Below are 16,227 nucleotides of genomic sequence, written 5' to 3'. Positions count from 1 at the left end.
CTTGATCTTCATCTGCATTTGCTGGATCTTTTCGTCTCTTCTCTTCACCTCGGTGGCTGTTCTAGTTTCGCCCAAAAGAGGCTTCATACGTGAGAACAAGCACCACCATGGGCTCGCTTTGAGGCGCAGGTAGGCGCTGAAATTATGCTGGATAATTCGGGTCGCCTCCGCGCGGTACAATCGCTTGTTTGAAATACGCCGTTGGACGAAGCCTCTAGCAATGGACTGGAATCGTGTCATGATAGAGCGGATCAGTTCGTCGCGCTTCTCTTCCAACTCGGCCAGCACGCCAGCCCTGAAGAAGACCTTAGTCCGACCAACACGATACCAGGTAGCATCAAGACCAAGGTTCTGGAGCATCATATGGGCTGCATTCTGTCCATCCATATAGCCCTTGGGAATATTGCGGCAGAGAACCTCATATCGCTGGCGGAATTCAGCAAAAGGCAATCGATTAGGGAAGCCTGTTCGCGCAATTCTGATACCCTCCAGAACACCGTTGCACCTTAATTGGTCCAGAACAAGGGGGGCGTTGAACATCTTCGGCCGCTTCTTATGGTTTGGCAGGATACAGCGGACGAAGTGAGGGTGCGTCGAGTGCAACTGCGTCATAAGGCTGGAAAGCTGCTCCTTATGCCTTTGGGCGACTGTCCGGAATAGGCCTTTCTTGACGCGGCTCTTGGGATAGTCTGCCTCATCATCAGGGCCTCCACAGTCAGAAAAGAGATTGGAGACATGCTTTTCCCGGGAAGCAGCTAACAGCCTAGTTATGTTGTCATTGAGCGGGTCTTTGTTCTTCTCAAGCCAGCCCTCTGTACCATACTCGACCTCAGCGGCATAATGGGTGAGAACAAATCCTTGACTGAGGCGAGAGGCACGGTATTTAGGAGTTTTTTTATCCCACAGAGAGTGCAGCTTATCGGTGAAGGATCTATCGGTGGCTTTCGGCATAACACTGTCCTCGTCCAAGCAGGAAAAGATACCAATGGGATTGGTCAACTCGATCAGATCGATTGTCGGTTGCAGGTCCTTTCCAAAGTCGATGAATTGCCATTCGATCTGTTCCCGGGAATACTCTTCCTGCTCAAGGACGAACATGTGATGGTTGAAAAATTGCTGGAGTTTTTCGTTGGTGTAGTTGATGCATAGCTGCTCGAAACTGTTGTTCTGGAAGATTTCGAAACCTGCGATATCGAGGACACCGATAAAATAATTGTCATCTCCAGTCACAGTGTTGCGATCTAATCTTTTGTTGATGCGATCCACAAGATTCCCAAAGGCACGCTCATAGATACCTTTCGCCAGGGCATCTAAAGCTAGTCGAACCTGCTCCGGAGTTTGGACCTTCTCAACCCACTCACGGCCTGCCTTAACGCGTGGGTGCAGTAGCCCTTTCACGAAAGCATCTGGTGCAATGCCCAGTAGTTGACATGCTCGATCGACACTATTAAGGGAGTCCGGACCCAAAGCAGCCTGGTCAGCTCGCAGGCTCTCCTTCACGATAGTCACATTCCCTAAGTGGAGGACAGCAGCTATCGTGCACAAAATGCACAGCTGGTCGTTTTCAGAGAAGTCCATCACATGGAACGCCTCCATCAAGGAGCCCCATTCGTCCTCGTCAGAGACACCCGCGATTGTCTCATTACCGTCCTTGGTGTAGGCAAAGTCTTCAATCTGAAGGTCTGACAAGAGTAATTTCTTTCGTAATTCGGGCTCGGCTCCGCGTAACAGTTGGTAAAAAATGTGATAATTTCGCTCTTGTTGGTTGGGCTTCACTACTCGAGACTTTTCGAAAAGAAACCAGTCGATTGATGCACCGGAAATTTGACCAGAGCGAGCAAATTCAATTCGAATAAACTTTCCGAAACGGGACGAGTTGTTGTTCCGCACAGTCTGGGCGTTACCGAATGCTTCCAGGATGGGATTTGCCCGCAGAATCTGTTGAGAAAGCGTCGACAGCTGCTTGTTCCCCGAGCGTACATATGGCGTGTCTGATGTTGCGACTGCTGCCAAGTACTGAATGACTTTCTTCGTGTTCTCCGTCTTTCCTGCACCAGACTCTCCGCTACACAACTGTCAGGATATCGGCCATTTCGATTGCTTGTGGGTAAGGAGACATACGTGACAAGTATACTCTGATTTTCGCCTTCCTCGACCAAATTTCTGAACGCCTCATCTGCCATGGCAAAGATGTGCGGCCGTGTCTCATCTCTGCTGCGGCCTTTGTAGGTCTTGATGTATTCATTGGAGTAGATGGGGAGCGGGCAGTACGGATTCACGGTGACAAGGAACAGTCCGGAATATGTCTAGAATCGAACCGTCAGCACACAGGTATCGTCAGGATCTCGGCGGAGTCTTACATAAATCAAATCGGCCTGGTAGCGTGTATGCAGGTTATGTACCACTGAGGCCTCGTTCAAGTGAGTGAGTTCGGCCATATCATCTGCCTTATCGAACTTGGCTGGATTGACCTTATCAACCTGGTCCGCATCCACCTCGCGTTGCTCGCCATCATCGCTCTGCACTAATAGGCGACCATTGTCCCATTCCTCCAAGACGAGACCTCGTATAAAGGCTTTCTCAGGATCACGTAGCCAGACATATTTGTTTCCCGAGAAGTCATTATCTCCTTCCAAGCCACGGATTTGATCGGCGCCTCTCCGAAGCTCTTCTGATTTGATAAACTCGGGGGCAAAGGTACCAGACGAGGCATCATTCCTCAGGGAGCTTGACCGTTGATGGTGTGCATTCCGGGAGAGGGGCGACTGTGGCGACTGAGGTATAAAGGAAGAGTTTCGAAAGTGACCCTTGGCCTCCTCGAACTTACTGGACGATGTCACAATCGCCGACTTAGGTCGAGGGCCTTTTGTTTGAGGACCGGGAGAAGGAGAGGGCGAAGGCGATGCCCGGCTGAAGGGATTGGCACGCTTAGGCGAACCATTGATCTGAGAGGGGAGCATAATGGAATGAAATCAAAGGGACATCATTCATTCAAGAGCGAGCGTAGGGGCGTATCTGGAGAGTGACACAGTCATAAGGAAGAGCTCATACGATGGTGAGCCCAGTGTCAAGGATCAATGTGGAGAACATGAACGTGCGAGAGAATCAGGACAGAGAAAAGACGGTATCAAGCGGGATATATGCCAGATGCCAGGAGTTGACGCCGACGGGGAGATGCATGGAAGAATGCGGTCGAGTATATCCGCTGTTTGTTTACCTTTTGCCCGCAATCCTGCCGTTCCTCAGGCTGCGGCCGCCGATCACGCTAACCCCGATCTGGCCCCGCGCCCGTCACGTGGCCCGGCCGCACGGACGAACTCGAACCTGCAGCTGTTGGTCGTTGGCCGCCGCATTTTTCCTCTTCCTCTTCCTCCTCTACGCGCCCTCTCCCCCTCTCCATCAGTGAGGCTTCGCTCTCTCATCTCGGGGCTCAAGGCATCTTTGTTCATTTCATCTTGGCTTCTCTTGTCTCTCGTACTTGGTCATTCTCCTTTTTACCCACACGTCTCTCGACTTCGAACGATGTGTGTCGCATAACCGCATAGTACCGGCCTCGACGCGCTGACACCATTCCGCTTCTTATTCGGTCAAATCGATAAGTTAGAAGACCGGAGGCCCTCTGCTCATCATGGCCCAGTTTCCTCCAACACCTCCGTTCAGTCACCATCCGAATCTCCCAGCCCATTGGCCTCCCTCTGGACTATCTCATAATCCTCCTTTCCGTCAAAATCCGTCACCAAATTATCAACAGCCCCCAGGTGGTGCTAATAGTGTTTTTGATCACAATAATAATGCGGCAAACTTTAGTGCGAATGCCCATCTTCCCGGCTTAGGATCGGCCGGATCTTTACCACCGCCGCCCTTTCCGTTCTTCTCATCTGCGCAGTTTCCCCCTGTCCACTTGCCCGGAGCCCCGGCGCTGCCGCCTCATTATCCATCAATGTCTTTATCTCAGGCCCCCATTCCCACTTTATCAAGTCACTCTGCGAACGGGGTTCAAGCGCGCAACAACTCGAGTATTCCCAACATGGAACCCCACCCTCGACCACCGTCGCTCGCAGTTAATGATATGGATCGGGAAGAAGGCGAGCTCACTGACCAGGAAGTCGGGAGTTCTATGCTGCAACATGGTCCGGTCTCTGAGGATCATCGTGATCCCCTCAGGTCTTTTCCACGCTCGAGTGGACTTCCTATGAGATCCGCCCGAAAACCTTCCCAATTGCAAGAGGCTGAGGTCAGGTCAAGATCTTCGTCCAGAGAAAGCGGCTCCCGTATTACCCCCGCTCCGAAAATTTCCACCCAGTCACTGACCTATAACAGCGTACAATCCTCCACTGTCTATCGACGCCGCTCCAATTATTCCTGAAGAAATGCATCCCGAGACCAGGACTTCATCAAGTTCTAGTTCCGATAAAGCATCTGATAGTTTTGGCACTGCACCCGGGGCAAAGGCGGATCAAAGAGTGTTGGGCGGCACGAAATCGCCTGCACAACTCCGGGTCCAAGCACAAGGCGCTCTCCTTAGCCTAGCGCCTCACAACATACGTTATCACGAGTTAGTTGGAGAAGGCATAAACCCAACCGTGCTTAAGCGCTTGTACGAAGAAGTCGGCATCAAGATTGCCTCGCCGCAACCGGATGCATCTGCAGAATCCAGGTCGGGCTCTGCCGTTTCCCTTAATGTTGCCCAAGGAACGAAACGGACGAGCGATGTTGCCCCCCAACAAAGCGCGACGGAAGGGTCTACTCCAGTTCATTCCCCGGCGGCCCAGCCTCAGCTTGCTAAACCTATGGAGAGGAAAGAAGTGATAGCCCGTATGCTTGCGGCGAAGGCTGCGAAATCGACCGAAGCTGCCGGGTCTCCACAGCCCGAAAGTATGGTTCAGACACCCGCTACGAAACCCGAACAGTCGGATCTACAGACAGAAACAACGACTACTCCCAGCGAGGAGTGTGCTAAGGAAAAGGAGACTCGTGTCAGGGAAAAGAATAAAGCTCAAACGGAGCTGGCTCGGCAACGGATTGAGCAACTCAAAAAGCAAGGCCTCATGAGGGCTCAACAAAAGGCACAACCGGATACCGTTACCCAAGAGCAAGCAAGTAATGTCTTGATGACGGAGGCTCCAACAGTATCTAGCACTGTCGTCCCCATTCATCACCCACTGCCGGAGCGCCCCCCGGTGCCTGAAAGCCAAGCTTCAGCCCGTATCCCTGGTTTGTTCATGATGGAGTCAGGACAAGCCCCATCTCACGAGTCCGTCCCACCTATCCAACGTCGTGAGACCGACTCAACGCCCCAGCCGAGGGCTCATCAGCGCAAGCGTCCCCGGGCGTCTGATTTTGACGAGCCTATCCCGATACCAAAAAGGCCATCAAGCAATGGTGCAAACTACACGCCCGCTGAAGAGAGGCTCATCATTGACCTCAGTGATGACGAGCTCTATGAAGACGAGGATGACGCAATGGATATAGACGACTCACCGGAACGCAACTCTGATGATGCTGCAGCGTCAATTGCGGAGAGCTCGCTTAGGCTGGTGCCTACGCAACACCCACCGCAGAGGTCGATGACAGTTTCCACTTCGTTATATTCCTCATCCGCAACGCCCCAATACTCGCGGAATAATGACCCAGAGGATCTTAGGAGAAAGGATCTGGAGATCCAAGCAATGCGTCGCAGGATCGCGGAACTTGAGCAAAAGAAAAAGGCAAAAATGGCGGCTAGTCGCATCCAGTCGCCCCGCGCGTCAGACTCGACGGCGTCAACTCCTCTGAATACGGCTACCATTGATGCAGAGTTGTCCTATAATCTGGGAATTTCCAAAGCCGCTCAAACAGTTACCTCCGACCAGTCTAACCGTTTATCGTCCTTGAAGACCGATGAACTCGAGGATATCAAGGTCAAGCTGCTGCGAAAAGAGGAGATAGAATCCGGAATTCCAGCGTTGGACGCCGAGATACAGACGTTTGAGTCGAAGTTGACCGAACTGAAGGGCGAAGAAGGACATGTGTTACTCGAGATTTCCAAAGGGAAAGAAGGGCGGCGGCAGCTTTTACGGGAACTTAACGACCTCAATCTCGAGCTGAAGGGACTGACTTTGAAAGAGGTAGAAGAAGAATTACAGAAGGTGACGGCCCATGGGCGGCAGTCTCAGGTCACAGGTGAAGGTACGTCTCCGATAGACCGCTTGTCTACCCCGGCGGACTACGGGGCGGATGTGGGACACGATTTCTCTATCTTTTTGAAGACCTTGGCTTACACTATTGCTATTCGTCAGATACTACCGGTCAAGAAGAAGCATCAGATACGCAGGAAGCCCCGACAATACAAAGAGCCGAAATCGATAATGAAGCGGAGAAAGAGGCAACGGCCGAAACACAGCTCCCTCTTAGCGTCAAAGCGCCTGCTGCGCCGGCTTCCGCTCCGGCAGTATCACCTAGCGTCGACAATGATTCGGATGACAACACTGATTCGTCGAGTGATGTGTCGACCAGTTCCTCAGAATCGGAAGGGTCGGCGATGGACGAGTCTAGCGACAGTGATAGTAGTAGCGGCAGCGGAGACTCTGATTCCGACTCGGAAGGATCTGAGGAACGGACATCATCTCCAAGACCCGCAGCATCTGAAGGCGTCCCTAAAAGCCAGGAAAATGCGCAAGAAAAGCCGGATGGAGCGAGTGCAGAACATCCCACTCATCCCTTGCCGGAACGTCCACCGTTTACAGACATCATTAATGAGGCTGATGTGGTGTCGAATACTCGTGAATGCGGTGTCGCAGACACGCACAACCAGGCGACCTCTGACGCGTCTTCCGATTCCGAGGCATATGAACCCCCTGAGCCAGAAGCAACCGCGAGTCCGCCTGATTCCGACTATACCCCCCCTTCCAATCCTCCGTCTCCTGGCCCCGTGGATGCCATAGAGATTAATCAATCTCCCATAGATCAGTCACAAAATGCTGGTGAGCTGCTAACAGGAAAGGTTCAGGAAGTGGAGTCCAGAGATGATCCGCGGAGTGGTCTTCTGGAAGTGCGACCATCCTTGCCTCCCGTCCAGGACTCCCTGCTGACGCAGCCTTAGAATCCGCCAGTGCAAGAATCTTCGCAGCACAAGTTCTCGCCCTACGTTAGCCCTTTGAAGAACTTCAGGGCCTACCGTTACCACCCGGATTATACAAGTGGGACTACGGATGGCTACCGTTCGTTGACCTACAGCCATAATATCGATGCCATGAAATACCTTTGTCCGTATGAATCGGCCGGGGGTGTCTGCAATGACAAATCTTGCGAATTCCAACATTTTCGTGACATGACTCTTAGCGGTGCGTCGACAACATGAAGTCAGAACTCCTTTCCGTTCACCATATGAAACCCCGACACCCGTTTCGGATGTTACTTTGATAATTTCCTTGCCTCTATTGACCTGTCACCTGTTTCTTTACTGCTTTCTTCCTTGCCCTTCATCTATCTACCCTCCCCGTTACGCTGTGGTCGTATTTGCATTGTGCGGATGCTGACACACAGGGATATTAACATGGACAGATGACAAAATCCTCGTCCAGATGGGGTCCCTCCGAGAGGGGAACACGCCGGAAGAAAAAGACAGTTACGTTGCTGGACTGAAGGAGATGGTCAACGACTTACGACGCGACAAGGTGAAAGACTTTAACACAGTGGCCACCGAGATTGCCGCATACCGTAGACGCTATCTTCAGGACCCTTCGCGAATCTTACCCTTGTAACAAGTTCAGTGACAGCCTGTCGGCTTTTATGAAGGTGAGCTGTTATACAAACCGGCATTGAGGGATCCTCCGTTTTGGGCACATACACGAGTGTGCTCCTTGTTTTGCGGAAACGCACCCTCCACTCTATTCACTTGATACCCCGACTTAGTCCTGTTCTGCGAGCGCAGTTATTACTGCTTTTGCTCCGCACAACTGGCACGGTGACAAAAGAGTTCCCTCTTATTTTTCTGGAAAAATAAAATAACAATTCATTGGGTTCTGCGATTTCACTCGGCCAGAGCCTTTAGCATCTGGAGTTACCGTTGCTTGGTTTAGATGGAGTTCGGCGCGCCCGATGTTCTGAAGATTGGCGTAAGCGGATTTCCCTTGCCTCACAACAGAACCGACCTTAGCAGCATCCTTGGAGCTCAGGGATAATGCTTCTATCTATTCTGCCCATCATTAGCGGTTTCCCAGCATAGATTTTGTGGTGTTTTGATACCTGGACGTTGGATCATAGGATACATAGCCATAGTGAACATACGTGCTACCTTTCTTTCTGGAGCTCCTAGTAAGAATCACTCAGACGACGTCATAAGCGAGCCTTGACCTAAGTCACGGACCGAACCCGCAGATTTGACAGGGTGACTTCGCGGAGGTTTTCCGCGTTGCTCTACCCAACCCCTCCATCCCTGATTCAATGGGGCAGTGTACACGAATATTCAACTCTGGCCTGAGTCATCCTCAGGTTACTATGCATTGAATGAGGACTCCTGACTCATCGCGTTCCGGTGACCTTTCTGACTCAGGCTTTGTTGTGCCTGTCGAATAAAGTACGGAGTGCTAACTGATGCATGGCGGGAAGATGCATGTGGCTGGGTATTTCAGCTCAGGCTGTTAGGATGTGCTGACAGGAGGTGAGATTACGGACAGTCTTCTTTTTTTGTTTTATTTTTGCTATTATCCGAGATGATATGGCGAAGCGGTTGGGGCCGTTATTTATTCTTCCGATTGGCATCAGCTGAGGCGAGCTACCGGTAAAGGTGGGGAGAGTTTATTGCAAAGCTGATTTACAGATTGTTTCACTTGTATCTGGAGTAAAAGAGGTTCTTCGGCTTTGGAACAGTGTATCATAACGAGTGGTGGTGTTGATATATATTTTGCAATCAGTAGATTATCTAGATAGATATGACAAGACTGAATCCACATTTGTCCTGATTTGCAACAATAATGCGTAGAAAAGTACATTCAAACTAGACGACTAAAGCTACAAGCTATACTGGGCCACATGGACTGAAGTACACCTAATGCTCTGCGTGCTGATCACTGCATGCGAGTCCGTACTTTTCATTCCTGTCCCACCCCGAATGCCAAGGTGGACTAACCCGCGAGAATCGAGGGGGAACTAGGTATGGAAGAACGATGTTCCTGGGCCAATTTCATACGTTACAAGCCTAGTGTGGAATAATGCTTATGCCATGTGGCTGTTCATCTCTCGTCCCTCCGTCTGGTATCACCGGGAGCCGTTCCATTGGGATGACAGGAACCGACGCCGTCAGCAAGCGCCCTGATCCAAGCGAGCGGCACGGCACATCCAGGATGTTCTATATGTTGGTGGTCTGATGATGACGACCGTATGCACTCGGAGTTCGAGCTGGACTGGAACAGAACAACAACTGGGCGCGTCCGTAGAACCGAGCCCGCCCGACCAGATAGATCATCGACGGAGGGAAGACGATCATGTCACACAGACACAGCCCTTGCTGCATCGTATTCGGACGATGACAACCAGCACGGGAAAAAGGAAAAGGCGGAGAACCACCCCCAAATATCAGGCCGGACAGGGGTGGACTCATGGCAGAGACCGCCAGTTGGACTAGGCGGGTAGGGTTCATGACATACAGAAGCCGGGGGAAAGGGCGGTGGATGGACGAGGGAGCCTCTTCAGCCGGGGCCCACTATCCTGCATGAGGAACGTCCATTCGCCCTGTCGTTCGTATCCAGTTGATATGCACTAGGAGTACTCCGACATTATCGACTCTGTGGCCCTACTCGCTCCTACCAAACCCCCCCCTCCCTCTGGGGCGTGTCTGGGACGCTTTGACGGTGGTTTATTTTGGGCCCTGGTCTCTCTAGGGCGGTCCCGCATTCCCAACCGGGTATAGGCGAGTCAACCTTGAGCCGGACTCTACATCATCGCGTCTTGGGGGCAGAAACTGGGCACGATGGGCGAGAGCGCAGTAAATTAGATGGTAGAGTCCACTGAGAGGAAAAAAAAAATTAATTGACAGTCTCTTGCAAGTAAGCCGGGAAATCATTCCAGAAAGAACCGAACAGGACAGTATGGCAAAAATAGAAACGGCTTGATTATGCCCCCACGGATCTCAGCTCCAAGGCTCTCTCATCACGATGGGACTGCAGATGAGCAAGAGGCCGGCTCCTACTCATCTGCAGTCCACGTGGAGAGTGGTGAAAAAAGTAAAATCAAGACAAGCGAACATTCCAACAGTCTGACATCCAGTCGAGTCTATCGCGTCATGCATGAAACAGAACAAAACCAAAAACCAAAACAGAAACCCCCTCGATGCGTGTGATGATGATAATGTTTCATGCTATGCCAATGAGATGAGATCGCTCAATGATTCTAGAAAGACAAAAAGGACAATGGACAGCGTGATTATAGGTCGTAAAGTTGGTTCAACAACGTCTAGACGGGGTTAGCCAGCCGCACAGCAGAACCAGAAGGGAAAGGCAGTCTAACCTCCACGAGAGACATCATCTCTGTCTTACTTGACATACGTGCAGTTGGAGCAGACGACATGGTTGCAGCTGACACACTGTGGCTGCACGTTGTAGACTTTCGGGCCGTCCTGGCACTGGCAGCAGATGTACATGTATGTTTGAGTGTATATCTTGTTCACTCGAACGTCCCGGCTGGAACGGCCGCCGAAATAGTGGTCTGGCTCGGTGGAGTACGGCATGGAGGGCCGGTGGTAGGCAGATTCCTCATCCATGGTGGATGTGACTGGGGACAATGGACGGCACGCGGGCTCGTAAGTGGTGTGGACGTGCATGCGAGCGTGAAGAGGCATGATGGCGGGGAGAAGCAGTCGCTGTTAGGTATGTATAGCCTGGTAGGGTGTGCAGAATAGAGGATCGATGTATTGATTGATGTTGTCTGGGTCGATGAAGAGTCCTGAGGAATCCTTCAGGTTATATAGAGCACGACCGGTCGAGACCATGATTCACCATAGTCAAGGCACCATTTGAAGGTGGCTTGTACCAGGCAAAAGCGCCCCTAGGCAGCGAGTGCCCCATACTGGGGCTGATTCGCCCTATCTGGAGTCGACGAAAGTGATCTCTGATTAGTATGAACGGGGCGGGATTAGTGGGAGATGGGGGGAAGATCACCGTGGCTTGGCGGGGGTGATTGCTTTTGGACGGAGGAAGGAAAACGTTGTGTCTAGAACAGAAGTCTGAATCATAATGGAATGTCTGAGTCGACAAAAGACCGCCAGAAATGTATGGCCGTTGAGTCAATCTGGAGGAATGGATGGGCGAAAAGGCGGACTGGGCAAGGCTTGGAGGCCTGGTTTTGCCCTGTAAGCCCTCGCGTCTCCGCCATGTGGTGTGATATTTTTAATCATTTTACACGACCAAGACGAGAAATCATTAATGCATTTTGGCCAGTTCGGTCCCGAAATGGGGTTACTTGGTGTAGGAGGAGGAATCTGTAGACCGTCATTCCGGGGGAAAATCACTAGTAACGACAGGGTTCAGTAGCACAAGGAGTCGGTCAAGCATTCGAGTCCCACCAGGCATCTCCCCGGCTGCCTTGAGATGACCCGCTGCACGGAGGATTATGTAGAAGCTAAGAAGAACGAAAATATTATCATTGTCGTTATTACTATATTTTCTTTTTTTTTTTTTCTTATTGCCATTATTGATTATTCTGCCCATTCTATCTATTTTTCCTTCTCAAATCCAACTGCTGCCCGATCGTCACCAGCCATGATCCGCGCCAGGGGCTGATGCTCGGCAGTCCATCATACTCCGTCATGACAGTTCTCCTCCTATGCCAGATCATGTGAGTTGCCCTGAACAATACCCATGTCGTCGCGAGGCTATCATCCCCCCTTGGTGCACCCCGCTTGTGTCATCATCAACGGCCCGATCGGCCTTCGTATACGAATCCATATCGGCGACCCCGATCCCCCAAGGTTCACAGGCAGGAAAGTTGATTCCTCGAATGGATATGGGGTGGTTTGGACTCTGTTGTCACCAGACATCGGTGGGAGACGAAGGAAGATAGTGCTTTTAGTCTACGGAGAGGCCGAGGACTTGTCGATGGAGGATGCTCCATTGGGGGAGGTCTGGCCTCGACGGTCTGTATTTCTCGTAGCTCCTCGGGGAATCACGGTTGTCTATCCTATAGAAGATACGTAGTATGCAAGAAGATGGAATGGATCGACTCGGTGCATCTAATCATATCGGTCGATCGCGGGTTCATCACGTGCGGAACACCTGACGACGTCATGCCCTGGAAACTCTCCCGTTCGGTCTTTGTTTCCACTTTCCTCCGTCCATATTGTTTCGCTCTCAACCCCAAAGGGCGTCTGCCCTATATCCTGTCATCTCCGCGCGCTCTGTCTGGTCTCGTGGATATGGATGGCGTTACGTTGATCTTCCCCTGATCCTTGCTTCTCTTCACAAAGCCACCCGGCGCCATCTCACACCCCCGTTCCGATGGCTCGTCCAGACCGTCGTGTCAACATAGCCATCGCGCGGGTGATCCCTCCTATTCTGCTAGCTATAGTTGTCTACGCCTGTTATGCCATCACCAAGCCTCTCTGCAGTGAGTGTCCTCCGTATCGTCCCGAGCGATCTGGCTAATCGAATCGGCCGTGTTCCGTATAGTCGATTACCTCCTCCGTCCGCTGCCCAAATATCCCCATCATCCGCGAGTTGGCGCTGGCGTAGCCATTCTCGTCGTATACTATGTCATACTAATCCCCGTTCTCGTGACCTACGTACGGTTACTCTATAATGTGGTCTGGAACCCCGGCTTTCTACCCCGGGGTCCCCACGCGCTCTCCGCAGGAAAGGAGATCGAACCCCCCGATCGCCATCGCCATCGCCATCACCATCGAGACCGTACCCGAAAGAAGAACGGTCGAAGGAGCCGCTCGGTTGAGAAGCCCGACAGACAGCAAGAGAACAAACCGGAAGTGGACCTCGAAAGAGGGCATGATCGCCACGCCGCGGGCGCCGCGTTCCCACTAGATGCAGCTGGACTGGAGAGTTTCTACACCAAGGATGTCTTTGTTTGCCAACCGGATGGAAGACCCCTGTACTGCTCCACCTGCGGACAGTACAAGACCGACCGCGCTCACCATTGTCGAGAGGTGGACCGGTGCGTTCGCAAGATGGACCATTTCTGTCCTTGGTACGTCCACTGGGACTTTCCCGATTTGCAGAGACATTGCTAATATTAGCCGGCGTACAGGGTTGGAGGGGTCGTCTCGGAGACGTCCCTGAAATTCTTCATTCAGTTTGTTTTCTACACCACGTTATATTGCATGTTCGCTCTCATTGTCTGCGCGATATTTACCGCCGAGCTGAAACGAGAGGTGCGAACATCGCTATCTCCCCCATCAACCCAAGCTAATTCAGGCCGCAGACTGGGACCGCCAACGTCCACTGGGCCGTTGGCATTGGTTTAAGCGGTCTTTTTGGAATATTCACCTTTGGGATGACCCTGAGCTCCGTCCAACTGGCCATGTACAATGTCACAACGATCGAGAACCTCAACCGTCGCTCAGTGGTATGGTCTCTGGCCATCCGCGTCCCGCGTCCCCTTCTCGCCAAACTCACCCCCAACTCCCAATGGGCGCCGACCTTCCGCATGATCACCTACCCGCTCCCGAACATGCCTCCGAAACCCGCAGCGACAGACGAAGCTGGACTCCAACAACCGCCACCGCAGCCCGCAGGCGAGCAGCACGTCTTTGCCATCCTCCAGACCCTGCCCGGCGAAAACCCTTTCGACCTAGGCAGCCCGCTGAAGAACCTCCAACAGGTGATGGGCTATTCCCTTCTCGACTGGCTTCTGCCTCTCACGCACAGCCCCTGCGCCGACCACAGCAGCATGGAAAGCGCCTTTGCCCTGGGTCCTGTGGTGTCGCGCTTGAAGCAGGAGGCTGGGCTGGAGGCCCGGCTCGAGGAGGCTCCCACGGCGGACCCGCCAAAGCGGAAGCGGAGACGGAAAAGGAGACGGCCCCAAGACTGACCTGATTCTTACATATTGTGTTGGAGTTTTGCTAGACCGATACATTATGCATTCCGGAGTTGACTAGGCTTAAGATTAATATTAAATATCCTATGTGATACCAAGTACTCTCATACTCCCTCCACTGTAAGCTGCACGGGATCTAACAGGCCGGTGGGTGTTTTCCCCGTCCGCATCTCCGCGCCCGATAAGGCTCGGCGGTGTTGGCTCGAGCGGGGTTCTATTCTGGGAGCGTTGTTGGCATGATGGACGAACTTGCCATAGGAATTGAAGATCAGCTCACCGTAGCCACCAGAAAAGTAGCGGAGATACGCATCTTCCAACAATGGGTCGCACAATTAGCGTCTAGCGTAAGAAAGGCTGTGGAATGGGTACGTGCAGCGCCCGGCACCGTCAGCTCCGTACTAGCACAAGGCTGGAAGCGGAGCCTCAGGCTGACTGGGGCCGAATCTGCGGTATGCGGCTGAAGAAGGGGCGGATATAAAATGCTGGCTGTCGGCCTGTACGTAGCGGGGTTTCACAATATTGTTGATTTGACACCGAATAAATGACATGAGAACTGCCTGATAATGCACGGATCCAAGAACTAATTCCCATCCTGTCTAACCCGACACCGACCTATACTCATGCAATACCCAACCCGTACCCATACTAATGGAAAACGCAATGACCAAAATAAACACCAGGCACAGTAAAGATACCCAAGCAGACAAGGTCCAAGCATGAAGGATCAAAGACGATCCATATCGGTGGTCAGAGGACCCTCCCTCAGTACAGGGAGACAGTGGAAGCGTCGGTGCAGTTATAGCACCGAACATGGCTGCAGACGGAGCATTGGTCACCGCTCAAGACAGGGTTCACCGGGCTTCTACAGCCGCAACACACCCACCAGCCGGCAGTCGGATACGCTCCAGCGCTGGGAGCAGAAACCGTGGTAATCTGGCCGGCGGGTGCTTTGGGAGACATGGCTGCGTTGGAAGGAGGTCGTGGATGCGCGGTGGATGTGGCTTTCGAGGTAGAAGAAGAAAGGATGAGAGTCTGGAGAGTCTCGAAGAGAGGTTCTATATGGAGTGGAGATGCTCGAAGGATGTTGCGATTGAGAAAGGTTCCAGTCGTGTTCTCGACATCCGTTGTCCTTTTAAGCCCGTTCGTGAGAACGAAAGGGCGAAGGGCAATGCGAGGACTCCTCCACCGCCATTCCATCGACATGAGTGAAGCAAGCAGATTGAGAGATCATGGACAATGGAGTGGCTCAGTCGAACCCGGTGCCTGGTTTAGCCCGCCCAGTAGCCAGTGGGAAACCTTCCGGGGATGGAGAAGCCACAGGCACGAGCTCTGAGGCGAGCGCTGCTGGCGACTGGCGGCACCGGGAGGGCGGATTGGTGAAGATCATAGCTCAAAGGGGCGCTGGATACCAGCAGACTCGCGAACAGGAAGAGAGAATCAGACCGCTGGGACAGAAGGATTGAGCCAGGGGTAACGTGCCCAGGCGACTGTGGCTGAGGAGGAGATCCATTGTGCCTCGGTCTGAGTCTGTGTCCGGGTGTGTTTGTACTGGGTTGGTGAAATGGAATGCATGGAGTTGTTGGGGACCAAGGGCTCATCTAGGATTTCAACATTGACCGTAAAAGTAGAGCAAAGCATTAGTCGCGGAGATGCCATGAGTAAAACGGTGGATGAATGGGCTCTCGCCTGAGGAGGGGGCGCAGCACTGGATGCTCGGGTGAGGCAGAGGGCAAAGGCAGCCCAGACAAAAAGGTTGCATCCGATGCATCAGACGAGAATGCGCCTTTTGCAGCATCATTTCGAGGATGCGTTGGGGTGTTTCAGAGGGGATGCTCTTGCGTCAAGCCCGCGTTGCCCGACAGCCGGGGACAGCCCTCCCATGTCCCGGAGCGTAGGAGAGAAGTGGAAGAGTGGACCAGGTCGGGCAGAGAGGGTGATGGATCTGCGTGCTGTGTGAAGGGTGAAGCAATCGGGCGAAGAGAAAATGCCGCATTATGGGCCGGTGAAGCTCCGGGCCAGATGAAGGCGAAGTGGGAGGTCGACGATTGGACAGCCAAGAGGGTGAAGCCCTGTAGCCCTGTAGCGAGGAGGATAGACGATGGGAATGGGCGTTTCATGGACGGGCAGCGGATCTGGCTGAGGGCGTTGGTGGGAAGATGTAATTATGGGCAGCGGGGAAGGACTGACGCCCCTCAGTGTCGAGACGTT

General features: G+C 52.7%; 4 protein-coding genes across 4 annotated transcripts; 2 read left to right on the top strand and 2 right to left on the bottom strand.

Moving 5' to 3' along the window:
- The first annotated feature begins 3,383 nt into the window (after positions 1 to 3,383).
- Positions 3,384 to 8,178, top strand: BDV59DRAFT_172063 (uncharacterized protein). The gene is made up of 6 exons (XM_073688654.1): positions 3,384 to 4,271; positions 4,321 to 6,168; positions 6,279 to 7,030; positions 7,082 to 7,322; positions 7,543 to 8,084; positions 8,133 to 8,178. The coding sequence occupies exons 1-5, from the start codon at positions 3,629 to 3,631 to the stop codon at positions 7,740 to 7,742; spliced, it is 3,684 nt and encodes a 1,227-aa protein (XP_073550856.1). The 5' UTR covers positions 3,384 to 3,628; the 3' UTR covers positions 7,743 to 8,084; positions 8,133 to 8,178.
- Positions 8,179 to 10,510: 2,332 nt separating this feature from the next.
- BDV59DRAFT_199305 (uncharacterized protein) lies at positions 10,511 to 10,816 on the bottom strand (the record flags this gene model as incomplete). Its single annotated transcript, XM_073693333.1, has 1 exon — positions 10,511 to 10,816. The coding sequence occupies one exon, from the start codon at positions 10,814 to 10,816 to the stop codon at positions 10,511 to 10,513; it is 306 nt and encodes a 101-aa protein (XP_073550855.1).
- A 1,454-nt stretch (positions 10,817 to 12,270) lies between these two features.
- BDV59DRAFT_128043 (DHHC family palmitoyltransferase) lies at positions 12,271 to 14,118 on the top strand. The gene is made up of 4 exons (XM_073686925.1): positions 12,271 to 12,579; positions 12,642 to 13,170; positions 13,231 to 13,354; positions 13,405 to 14,118. The coding sequence occupies exons 1-4, from the start codon at positions 12,471 to 12,473 to the stop codon at positions 14,011 to 14,013; spliced, it is 1,371 nt and encodes a 456-aa protein (XP_073550854.1). The 5' UTR covers positions 12,271 to 12,470; the 3' UTR covers positions 14,014 to 14,118.
- Positions 14,119 to 14,631: 513 nt separating this feature from the next.
- On the bottom strand, positions 14,632 to 15,458 carry BDV59DRAFT_128035 (uncharacterized protein). The gene has a single exon (XM_073686924.1). It carries the CDS (start codon positions 15,220 to 15,222, stop codon positions 14,782 to 14,784), a length of 441 nt encoding a protein of 146 aa, XP_073550853.1. The 5' UTR covers positions 15,223 to 15,458; the 3' UTR covers positions 14,632 to 14,781.
- Between the last annotated feature and the right edge of the window lie 769 nt (positions 15,459 to 16,227).

The sequence above is a fragment of the Aspergillus ambiguus genome (genome assembly GCF_047715705.1).
Source record: "Aspergillus ambiguus strain CBS 117.58 unplaced genomic scaffold BDV59scaffold_5, whole genome shotgun sequence".
NCBI lineage: Eukaryota > Fungi > Ascomycota > Eurotiomycetes > Eurotiales > Aspergillaceae > Aspergillus > Aspergillus ambiguus.
Note: the sequence above shows the minus strand (reverse complement) of the source record. Positions and strands in the feature narration are given on the sequence as shown.

Bases quoted from the DNA above. Each gene is read 5' to 3' on its own strand.
- BDV59DRAFT_128043 (XM_073686925.1), top strand. From the start codon at position 12,471: ATGGCTCGTCCAGACCGTCGTGTCAACATAGCCATCGCGCGGGTGATC. The intron at 12,580-12,641 runs GTGAGTGTCCTC...TGTTCCGTATAG, and splicing joins CATCACCAAGCCTCTCTGCA to TCGATTACCTCCTCCGTCCG. The intron at 13,171-13,230 runs GTACGTCCACTG...GCCGGCGTACAG, and splicing joins ATGGACCATTTCTGTCCTTG to GGTTGGAGGGGTCGTCTCGG.
- BDV59DRAFT_128035 (XM_073686924.1), bottom strand. From the start codon at position 15,222: ATGTCGATGGAATGGCGGTGGAGGAGTCCTCGCATTGCCCTTCGCCCT.
- BDV59DRAFT_172063 (XM_073688654.1), top strand. From the start codon at position 3,629: ATGGCCCAGTTTCCTCCAACACCTCCGTTCAGTCACCATCCGAATCTC. The intron at 4,272-4,320 runs GTATTACCCCCG...GACCTATAACAG, and splicing joins GTCCAGAGAAAGCGGCTCCC to CGTACAATCCTCCACTGTCT. The intron at 7,031-7,081 runs GTGCGACCATCC...ACGCAGCCTTAG, and splicing joins CGCGGAGTGGTCTTCTGGAA to AATCCGCCAGTGCAAGAATC.